This window comes from Dipodomys merriami, unplaced genomic scaffold, assembly GCF_024711535.1.
Source record: "Dipodomys merriami isolate MVZ:Mamm:240054 unplaced genomic scaffold, mDipMer1.0.p SCAF_1, whole genome shotgun sequence".
Classification (NCBI taxonomy): domain Eukaryota; kingdom Metazoa; phylum Chordata; class Mammalia; order Rodentia; family Heteromyidae; genus Dipodomys; species Dipodomys merriami.
In genome coordinates, this window is record NW_027202270.1 from 136,811,209 (window position 1) to 136,823,541 (window position 12,333).

Genomic DNA, 12,333 nt, shown 5'->3' on the forward strand with positions numbered 1-12,333 from the left:
CATTGTATTTTATGGTTATTGGTGGCTGCATGCCTTATTTAGTGAAATGCTGATTCAAATAATTTTCCTATTTCATTAATTGGGTGGCTTGATCTTTCCTAGGAATTCTTTATAATTCTCTGGATTGGAATCCTCAGATTGCTGGATTAGGAATATTTTCTCCCAGGTTTCAAGTTTCTCTCTTATTTTCTTGACGGTGTCCTTAAATAAGGAGTTGATTTTCATTTTGATGATGCCTAATTTACCAACACTTTCTTTTCTGATGTATGCTATGTGAGTTTTAATTAAGAAAATGTGTCTTTCTCCAGATTGCTTGGAAGGAATCTTCTAGGAGTTTTATTATTCTTTCTTCTGTTTTTAGGACTATATGTCAAAGGATATTTCCGCTTAAACGCCATCAACCTAGTTCAATGGATGTCTTGCCTAATATGTCTAATTTTTAAAAAGATACTTTGTTTTCATTTTCTGTGTAGTTAAACTATATCCTCATGCCTTCTAAAGACTATTGCTCCTGCATTATGCTTTACTCTTTGCTTTGCTGTTCTGCTAAATCATATTTGGTTATTACAATATTTGGTTATTACACATTATTTTTTGCCAGTCCTGGGGCTTGAACTCAGGTCTTGAGTCTCTTTGTGCTCAAGGCTAGTGTTCTACTACTTGAGCCACAGTGCCCCTTCCCACTTTTTCTGGGATAAGAATCTCATGGGGACTTTCTGCCCCTGCTGGCTTTGAACTAGAATCCTCAGATTACAGCCTCCTGAGTAGCTAGGATTATAGGCAGGCGCCCCTGGAGCCCTGCAACACATGTTTTTAAAACATGTTAATTTCATGAAAGCAGAACATGTTTTACTTTTATTCCATTCCATTGTAGGATCCAGAGCGATATCCTGTATGGAGTATCTACTACTTAGTAAATGTTGATTTGTGTTGTTGTTTCTATGAAGTCCAAATTTGAGTCAGGATTTAAATAGAAATTACCTTCTATTTCTAGTTGTATTCTACCCTCAGTGTCAGTCCAAAGAAGACTCAGGCTTTAGTAGATGTTTTGTGGCACAAGATTCCTTGGAATTTTTACTATTTTAAAATTTATTTAAGGGCTGGGAAAATGGCTCAGTGGTAGAATGCTTGCCTTGCATGAATGAGGTCCTGGGTTCAGTTCCTCAGCACCACATAAACAGAAAAAAAGCTGGAAGTGGCCCCTGTGGCTCAAGTGGTAGAGCGCTAGCCTTGAGCTGAAGAGCTGGGCTTATGCCTATAATCTTAGCTACTCAAGAGGCTGAGAGTGAAATATTCAGGTTCAAAGCCAGTCTGGGCAGGAAAGTCCATGAGACTCTTATCTCCAATTAACTGCCACAAAAGCTAGAAGTGGAGCTGTGGCTCAAGTGATAGAGTGCCAGCCTTGAGCACAGAAGTTCAGGGGACAGTGTCCTGCCCCTGGACTGGCACAAAAGAAAATTTCTCATTTTAATATTTTAGTATTATTTTCATTTTCATTTTTTAATCACATGATCTACAACACTGCTAAAGTTGAGGACTGAAACAGATTTTTCAATTGAGGTTGATACCAAAATATTATTATTATTATTATTATTTTGGCAGTACTGGTGTTTACACTTAGAGCCTTGTCTAACACTTACCTATATCCCAGTCTGTTACTTTTTTTGTGTGTGTATTAAGTTTTATGTTTAAAGCAAACCTACTTTTCAGTGTAAAGTAGAACAGGGATGTCTTTTATATAGAATATTGGCAGCTTCAAATTCTGTATAGCATGTGGTAGAAAAAAATAATACCTTTGAATAATTTTATTTTAAAATACTCAAGTATTAAGGAGAAGGTTTTTTTAAAGATGAACCTAACGTACACAGAATTTTTCTATCATATTAAAATTATATTAATAGATTTATTTTGGGAGGTGGTCATCTAATTTGCCTATTACAAGTTCATTATTTTCAATTTGTAGAAAAGGGACAATAGCTCTACTTTTAATCAGTTACTCAAATTTTAGTTTTAGTTATTAGAGTCATTAACAGTATTTAATACCATATATTCTTTTTGCATTATAGGGTATACTTGAATGCAAAGAGGGATTATAAGAGGTTTCTTTTTTTCTTTTTTTATTGTTGTGAAAATACTGTACAGAGGGGTTACAATTACATGAGCAAGATAATGAGTACATTTCTTTTTTTTTTTTTTTTTTTTTTGGGGGTCCGATCGTGGGGCCTGAACTCTGGGCCTGGGCGCTGTCCCTCAGCTCTTCAGCTCAAGGCTAGCGCTCTTCCACTTGAGCCACAGCGCCACTTCCGGCTTTTTTTTTTTTTTTTTTGCTTATGTGGTGCTGGGGAATCGAACCCAGGGCCTCAGGCATGCAAGGCAAGCGCTCTACCACTGAGCCACCTTCCCAGCCCAATGAGTACATTTCTTATCAAACATTGTTGCCTCCTCCTTTGTTTCTCCTTACCATCCCTTCCCATCTCCTCCCTCCCCATCTCCTCCCTCCCGCCTTCCCTACCTTCCAGCACCACCCCCCCCAGCTCTGCAAGTTGTAAAGTTCATTTTTTGGCATAACGATTTGTATATCTCATTGTTGCAATGGAAGAGGGTTTCTTTTGAATGGAAATTTTAGTGTTCATTGCTGTTCTCACTGACCCTCCTAAATTGATGATTTTAATTTCAACAACTGATTTTATTACTTGTATCATAACAAACCATTATTGTGTTTGCTCATTCTCTTGAATTTACATTTTTGATTACTTGAAAGGAGCAAATTATGGAGTAAAGTTAAATAACTATCTTTTTCTTCTTTCCATCCTAGAATCGAGTTTCTTGCTGGGAAATGCCCAGATTGTGGATTGGCCTGTAGTTTACAGTAATGACGGGTTTTGTAAACTCTCTGGGTATCACCGAGCTGACGTCATGCAGAAAAGCAGCACATGCAGGTGGGTATCAGAACAGCCTGGGGTCCTAAAATGGATCAGAATTCTGAAAGCGACTGAAAGGCGTATGTCTACTTAGACTCAAGTGTGAAACGCATCAGTGCAAGATTCAGATCCATCTTGTGTGTGTGTGTGTGTGTGTGTGTGTGTGTGTGTGTGTGTGTGTGTGTGTGTGTGTGTGTGTGTGTGTGTTCATCCTTGGGCTTGAACTCAAGACCTGAGCACTGTCTTTTAGCTTTTCCACTCAAGGCTGGCACTCTACCACTTGAGCCATGCCCTCACTTCCAGCTTTTTGCTGGTTAGAGGTAAATATCTCATCAACTTTCCTGCCTGGGCTGGCTGTGATCCTATTATCTCAGCCTCATGAGTAGTTAGAATTGTAGGTGTGAACTGCCAGTGCCTGACTCAGAGATAGCATTTTAAAGGTGATTATATTCTGAACAGAAACAATATTCACTTGTTGCACAAAATGCTGTGTATTTTGCTAATCTGAGAACTGCAGCCAGTTTAAGGTCTACATAGAATGATAAAGTATAGCATCTGACAAATGAACAAATCACATCTGAGCCCTGGCAGCAGGTTGTTCTTGGGGACATGATTTATTTTAATGTCCTCTGATTTTAAACATATTCTTTCCTCCCTTTTAAATTAAACTATGCTCATTATAGGTTTACTGCGGTATTATTTGGAAGCATGAAGACTTAAAAGTAATTAACGTATCTACTTGTAGGAGATCTGTTAAAATGTATTATGGCTGCCAGGTGCTGGGGCTCATGCCTGTAATCCTAGCTACTCAGGAGGCTGAGATCTGAGTGAGGATCATGATTCAAAACCAGCCTGTGTAGGAAAGTTCATAAGACTCTTACCTTCAATCAGTTAAGTATCAAAAAAACCCCTCAGAACCCGAGAAGTGAAGCTATGACTTAAGTGGTAGAGTATTAGCTTTGAACATAACAAGCCCCAGGGCTAGCACCAAAAATAAAAAGCTTTACAGCAAAGCCTTGATGTTCTACATATGTTGGAATATAATAGCCCTAGAAAAAGCTCACAACACTTACCAAGTTAAAAAAAACACCAACAAACATGTCAGAAAAGACATGTTCTGTTTTTTGAAACAATTTGCATCATAATTCTAAATTTTTTAGAAAAAAATCACACATAAATCCATATCAAATTTTTCAGTCTCCAGGTTGGGTGGTGGGGTGGGGTGGGTGGTAAGACCAGAATCTAAACTCAGAGCGTCACTTGCTAAGCAAGTGATGTACTTTTTTTTTCTTAAAATACATCTTTTCCTCCCATTGCTGGGATACATTTTTTAATACTCTTTAAAAATGAGACACAAGGAAATGAGGGATAGAGGAAAATCATATATAGGTTTAGAAATATAATGTTCATACTTACAAATGATTATAGCATTTTGGAGTCACAGAATTGCAGTTAAGATGGAAATAAAACGTTTGGCACGGGAAATAAATAACTCAAAGAATTTTCACTAATTGCTGTAATGACACATTTAGGCAAACACAAGAAGCTACAAATCAGGGAGCTTCAGTTTACATGGGGGAAATATAGCTTGTGTCACTCTACATTAGAGAAAAGCAATTGGTTTTATGTGCCATTTGTATTAGATGAATTAGTCAGTAGGAATAAAATGGCAACCACATAAATGATTTTTTAAAAATATTCAAATGTGAATTTTTTTAATGGAAAATAAAAGATGTTAACTTGTGTTTGTTATACTATCAAGAGGCTAAGAGGCTACTTACTCTGGCTTCTTTCCGTTTCCTTCTTGTGCCTTTTCCCTTCTCCTTTGGACAGAATCAAATTAAATATGCTTTTTTTAGTTAGTTTTTTTTCTTACTATATAATCATTGTGCTTTTATTTCCCTAGTTTATTCAGCATTATCCTATCCAATCCTATTCATCCTGTTCCTCTTTTCACAATCATTCAAGTATTTATTATTAGTGTGTTTTAAATTCATCTTCTATATATCTATCTATGTATCTATGTATCTATGTATCTATCTATGTATCTATGTATCTATGTATCTATGTATCTATCTATGTATCTATCTATGTATCTATCTATGTATCTATCTATGTATCTATCTATGTATCTATGTATCTATGTATCTATCTATCTATCTATCTATCTATCTATCTATCTATCTATCTATCTATCTATCTATCTATGTATCTATCTATCTATCACCAATCCTGGGCCTGGGCATTGTCCCCGAGCTTTTTTGCTCAAGACTAGTGTTCTACCACTTGAACCAAAGCTCTACTGTTCCTTTTGGTAGTGAATTGGAGTTAAGAATCTCATGGACTTACCTGCCCTGGCTATCTTCAAACTGTGATCTTCAGATATCCATCTTCTGAATTGCTAAGATGACAGGTGTGAGCCATTGACACCCAGCTCCATCTTCCATATATTTAATAAATAGGTATATGCTTGAAATGTTGCTTCTGTGTGCTCATTTGCATGACCTACATCAGTGCTACTACCATGGAGTAATATTCCTTTAACTGTCTTCATTGAGCATTAGGTTGAGATTTTCTTAATGTCTGTTAAAATTTATGTTTAGTACCTTTAAGTAGTTGTAAAAAGGAGTTACCATTCAACAAATCAGGTTATAAACAATGCATCTTGGTCAGTGTCATCCCTTTCATCGTTCTCTCCCCTCTCCTCAACCCATCCCTTGCTTTGGTTTTCCTTAGATTCATAGGATATGCATCGAATATCGTGACTACATTTTTCCCATTTTCTCTTCATTCATCTACCCCCTCCTCTTGACCTTCTTCCTCTTCAGCATTTGATTACCTCTTTCCTGGTATTCATTCTGTTGGACTATGACTTAGTTGTGAGTTAGTTTTTCCCCTGCAGATACCATATTTTGGTTAATACATTTGTGTACATTTGTATACAACACTGTATGTGTTTCCCTGTATATTTACAAATTAGTTCTGGCTTCCACATATGAGAGAGAACTTTTCTTCTTCTCTTCTTCCTTCCTCCCTCCCTCCCTCCCTCCCTCCCTCCCTCCCTCCCTCCCTCTTTCCTTCCTTCCTTTCTTTCTTTCTTTCTTTCTTTCTTTCTTTCTTTCTTTCTTTCTTTCTTTCTTTCTTTCTTTCTTTCTTTCTTCTTCCTTCCTTCCTTCCTTCCTTCCTTCCTTCCTTCCTTCCTTTCTTTCTTTCTTTCTTTCTTTCTTTCTTTCTTTCTTTCTTTCTTTCTTTCTTTCTTTCTTTCTTTCTTTCTTTCTTTCTTTCTTTCTTTCTTTCTTTCTTTCTTTCATTTTGTCTGTCGTGGGGCTTGAACTCTGGACCTGGGCGCTGTCCCTGTGCTCTTCAGCTCAAGGCCAGTGCTCTACTGCTTGAGCCACAGCACCACTTCCAGTTTTCTAGTGGTTTATTGGAGGTAAGAGTCTCACAGAATTTCCTGCCTGGACTGGCTTTGAATTGTGATCTCAGATCTCAGCCTCCTGAGTAGCTAGGATTATAGGTGTGAGCCTTATGAGAGAGAACTTTTTAAAATCACAATCTATGTGGTTCATTGTTACGTGTTACTGTTGTCCAGCACTCTGGCTTCTTCACTGCTTCCTGCCATGGAACCCAACACTTTCCCACCCAAGCAGTGTGGAGATAAACATCCTCATGTATGAGATGTTTTCTGTCTTTATGCCCAGCAATTGGGTTGAGATAATAGAGCTCATGCAGAATTTGTAAATTATAGCTTTCAGATTTCCAGATAGAGCAAGGCAGCCTGCTGTGTCCTCCTCAGCCCTGCGGGAGGGGAGAGCGCCTACATTTCTGTTTTACAAAAACCTGATATATAGTAGGCACTGGCTCACTTTTGTTTCCACTAAAATTAAAACAAAAACTAACAGAATTTTGTGAGTCAGGCAGGTGTTGGTGGCTCAGGTCTGCACTACTTAGCTACTCAGGAGGCTGAGATCGAAGGATGATGATTCCAAGTCAGCTCAGGCGGGAAAGGACATGAAGTTATCTGTAATGAAGTACCCCAAAACGCTGGAAGTGGAGGTGTGGCTCAAATGGTAAAAAAATCTAAGGGACAGTGCCCAGGCCCTGAGCAAAAGCTTCATTACTGGTACACACACACACACACACACACACACACACACACACACACACACACACACACACACACACACACACACACACACACACACACACACACACACACACACACACACACACACACACACACACACACACACACACACACACACACACACACACACACACACACACACCCAAAACAACAACAACAAAAACATTTTGTGGCATTTTGTCTTCAAGTTCAGAAATTCTCTCTATTGCTTGAGCTTGTTTATTAAAACTTTTACCTGTGTCTTGTATTTGATTTGACTTATTGAATTCTTCAGTCCCAAGATTTCTGATTTTTTTTTTGTTACTAGCATGTGGCCTTGAACTTGCTAGTAGGCACTCTACCAATTTAGCCATACCTTTGACCCCTATTACTTTAGTCTGGCTTTTTCCTTGGACTAGCCTGACCACAGCCCTCCTATTTATACATTCCTGGTAGCTACACTGGCAAGCATGAACTACCACACCCTGATTATTTTATTGATTGAAATGAGGTCTTGCAAACATTCTGTCCACATTGGCCTTGAACTGTGATCCTCACAAGTGGCTTGGATTGCAACCATGGAGGACTGCACTAGGCATTTTTGGTAGACTTTGATCTTTGCTGTCTCATTTCTGCTGCTTATAATTTTTATAAAATGCCATGTGTGTATGTTGCAGAGAGACAAGAAGACAACAGAACTCCATGCTTTGCTAACTGTGGAAATCAAATAATGACTACACACTGGCAGGCTTTAAGGAAGTGATATGATGTGTCTCTGCTTATGGTGTGCATTTTTATTTACAGTGGCTTCCCTTGTCCTTAGGAATATGTTCCAAGATCCCAAATGGATGCCAGAAATAATAGATAGTTCAGAACCCTATATATACTTTTTATCCTATATATGTATATCTATGAAAAAGCTGAAGCCAGGCATAGAAAAGATGAACAACGATCATAATGACGGAACAAATATAAGTGTCTGCTGTAATGGAATGGATGTTAGTATGTTCTCTTTCTCTCTGTCTTGCTCAACATCCACTGTTATACTGCCATCTTTTCACATAAAAGAAGCACTTTAAGGTCTTGCTTTAGTATTTCTAAATCCTTACTGTTATGCTTGGTGACATTATTAAGTAAAATGTCAGGACATAAGCACTTCAGAACTGCAGCTTGAAAACAGAGAGGACTAGTAAACGACACTGGCATGTCAAGGATTTGGTTGCAAATAGAGTATACATGTCCCAGACAAGGGATCATTCAAGAACTGTGGGGACAAGATCTCATCATGGTAGTGAGAATGACAGGCACATGAAATTTATGAATTTTTGTTGTGAAACCTTCCATTTACAATGTTTGGTGATGGATGGGTAAGTGAAACCACAGGTGAAGGTAGATGCTAGTACTGGTCCCTTGTATACTGGGCATCCAGTAATGAAACTTGTACTTTGTGCAGTTGCTCACAGTTAGCATCATCCTGTGGTAACTGATATTTTGGACTGTGTGTTGTGAAAGTTGTCTTATTTAATTAAACCATAGTAATTGAAATCTGTACATATAAGAACTCTGCAGGGATTCTCTTTCTTTCTCTCTCTCTGAAGTAGCTTCCAAAGCTAGCTGTTAGCAAGAAGCTTAACAATAATGATTAAAACATGCTTTACCATTTTACTATCTATACATAGCTGGTAACATATGTTGTAAACCTCAAATGTATACAAATAAATACAATTTATTTAAATATTGGCTTAGATCCTTTAGATAATTGTATGGGAGGATCTTTCTATTTTATATGCACATTTTGAAGATGGTTTTAGGTCACAGTTTCAAAGCAACAAAAACGGTGAAATGGATTGTTATATTTTCTTCTCTTGCCAGTTTTATGTATGGAGAATTGACTGACAAGAAGACCATTGAGAAAGTCAGGCAGACTTTTGACAACTACGAGTCAAATTGCTTTGAAGTTCTTCTGTACAAAAAGAACAGTAGGTATTTCTGTTATCAGTAAGATGAGACAGTGCCTTCTTTGTGTTTTATTTTGGTAAATTATAGTTGTGTGACATTATAGAGGATGTAAACTTTGATTATTCCTCTTGGCAGGAGAAGAGGTTGTTGGTGAAAGCAGGTAGTAAAATTGATAAATAATTTTACCAGTGAAAGCAATATTGTGAAGAACAGAAGAAAAATATGGTGCATTTTATTTTATTTTTTTAAAATTTTATTTTATTTTAACAAATTGTTGTACATAGTTATGGGGTACAAAGTGATGTTATGATTTATAAATACAATATGTAATATTTAAATCACATAATTAGACATATGTATATATAAAACCTTAGATATTTATTTTTTGTTGTGAGGGCAATTGAAACGTACTCTCTTGACAATTCTGATGTGTGACTTACACTATTATTAAATAAATTTACTCTGTGAGGCAATAGATCTCACAAACACGTTTCTCCTGTTCCGGAGTCTATACTTTTGACAGTCATTTTCTCTACCTACAGCTTCTTTCTGGTAACTATTCTGTCCTCTGCTCCTATTCATTTATTTTAAATACCCCTGAAGAAAGAGCAGTTGTGGTTTTTGTGTGTCTGATTTATTTTGTTATTCATGTTCTCCTATTCTTATTCATGTTGTTGCAGATAGCAAAATGTCTTTTTGTAATGTTATTACTGGGGCTTTATGTCTCTGATTTTTTCCAGCTCTAGTGCTCTGCCACTCGAATGGCTTTTTAGTGATCTATTTGGAGATAAGAGTCTCATGGACTTTCCAGCCTGTCTGACTTTGAACTTCAATCCCAGTTTCAGGCTCCTGAGTAGTTAGGATTATAGGTATGAGCCACTGGCTCCCAGCTTGTATGTACCTTTTTTATATTAACCCCTTATCAAATGACTAGCTTGTAAGTATTTTCTTCCAATATGTAGATTGCCTTTAAATGTGACTTTTTTTGTATGTCAGCCAGGAAAATATTTTGTCATCAATATGCATGATAAACATTTAATTGCTGTCATGTGAAAGTAATTAAAAATGACAGCAATTCATGAATTTCTTTTTGTGGTTACTGGTACATACTTACCTTTCCACATGAACACAGGACATAAGGCCTGTCCTTACTGATGTGGTCCTGTTTATGCTTATGCTGTTTCTTGAGGAAGAATAGTAAGAGCACTCATATGGTAGGCACATCTGGTGAATTTGTTTGCCTATTGTGAGCATTCTCTAGAATTGGAGATCTGTGTGTGTGTGTGTGTGTGTGTGTGTGTATGTGTGTATGTACATATGTATATATAGTATATACTTGTCCAGTGTATAATCATATAAAACCTCATGATATAATCTCTCCATCAGAGTTTGGAAGAAAGAAATCAAATTAAAAAAAAGCCAGTAAGTGTTCTCAATCATCAAGTCCCCTTTCTAACTTTCTTTCATGCCACTGAATACCTGCTTTTATCTCTTGTTAGTTCTTTCTCAAATTGTCCCTTCTTTCTCCAAGTAGACAGCAACTTCATAAATGTGTCCTTGCATTTTGTGTTCATGATAAATGACAGCAGAATCCATTGTTACCTTCAGTGGACACTGACGTTACTACACTCTTCCCAAATTTGGGAAACATTCTACCTTCAACAGGAAATATATGTTCTCTGTCCAGTTGCCTATCAGTACATAATCTATCTTTTCCCTTTTCTCAGTTTGTGGCTGTCTGTGGAATAGTTGGAATTAAAATCAGATTTCGCCTCCTTAGTAGTAGATATTTCCTCAGATCAGTGCATTTGTTGGTGGGAGCAGTTGTATTTTGTGGTTTTACCTAAAGTGTGTGCCATCATCTTATCTTGCATTTTAGGTTCTTGGCCAAATAGATAATTTTATTTGAAGTCATAGCCAAATGTCAGTTGGCTTATCACATGAAAAATAATTGATTCTGATCAGCTCTTTCTTCAGTAAGAGAAAAGGGAGCTATAGGTGCTGAGTCTTTTTCCTCAGGTGCAAATATGTATTGATAATTCATAGAATATTCATATGCCCAAACTGTCTTCTTTTTCACATTGATGTGTTATTAGTCCATGAACAAGTACCCCCAACGTTAGCAATTTGGTGACACTTTGCATTATTAAAGTCATTTGCTCTGTTATTTAAACAGAATTACCTGATTTTTCAGACATAAAGCCAGGCCCATAAATTCTAAGTTTTCAAAAATACATTAGTAGAATTCTGATTTGTGTATTTATATTAAGTCATATTAGTAATAATGTGAATTTTACATTTGCAAGATTTTTCTTCCATGGTAGTTTAGGTATTTTGTTACTGGGTTAAGATTATGATTTGACATTTGTTCAGATCTGTCTGGTTTTCCTTAGGTAATTACCTATATGTGTATGTATATGTATATATATGTATATGCATACATATACATATCACATATGTATAGAGATCTGCCTATAAATAATTGGAGATACATCTCATTGCACTGTCAACTAAAAACCCTCTGTTATACTATCTGCCTTAAATTTTACTTTTTTTCTTTAATGTGAAGAATAAGTGCTATCTATGCACTAAAATGGAATTCTATTTAAAAGTAGCTTAAAACATCTAAGTGGCTAGCTCTCAGCTGAAACAAGTGTATTCTTGTGACTTTAAAAAATATTAGATAGAAAAATTCCCAAATCCATAGGAAACTCTTTCGGGAATGATGCCTGGATGCTAAGCTCTCCCAACATTTCCATTAAGTAATTAGGTTCAACACCATTTTGAAAATGGAGAGATTGTGGCATTTGATTTGATATGTGTCAGGATGGATGTTTGCAGACCCTATCTATTTTTTTGGGTCCAGGACTCTGATTCGCAGGGGGCTATTTCTTCCGTGGAGAAAGATAAACAACCTCTGGTGAGATGATTCAAAATGACTCCTAGTATACATTGAGGCAGAAATGGGATCCCCAGGCCTTCTCTGAGAACGAAGGTCAAGGCCTTACTCTGAGTGTCCAGTGACAACTTGCTTCCTGTGCTACAAGCCCTTCTGTGCTTGCCTCCTGGACTCCCCAGCCATAATTGACCTCAAAAGGAAGGATAAAAAGGATATTTTGCCAGCTATTTGGCAAACGTTCAGGATGCTTGGGGGAGGTCTGGCTTCATGGCTTGAAAAGTTGGAGAAAAAAAAAATCTCCATGTCTGAAAGCAGCTTTTAAAGACAGCCCCGATCTCTGCCAGAACTTAAGAAGTTGCATTTCCCTAGGAAGGCATGAAATGTAACACTGCGTTCCTTTCTGTTCAGCTTTCTAACAGACCTTGGGA

General features: G+C 37.1%; 1 protein-coding gene across 1 annotated transcript in view; it reads left to right on the top strand.

Annotated features, from left to right (window-relative positions):
- Kcnh5 (potassium voltage-gated channel subfamily H member 5) overlaps positions 1-12,333 on the top strand; it is a 270,939-nt gene that overhangs the window by 26,688 nt on the left and 231,918 nt on the right. Inside the window, exons 2-3 of the mRNA XM_070032105.1 lie at positions 2,816-2,939; positions 8,920-9,026. Coding sequence (XP_069888206.1) covers positions 2,816-2,939; positions 8,920-9,026 — 231 coding nt within the window. The remainder of the gene's footprint in view (positions 1-2,815; positions 2,940-8,919; positions 9,027-12,333) is intronic.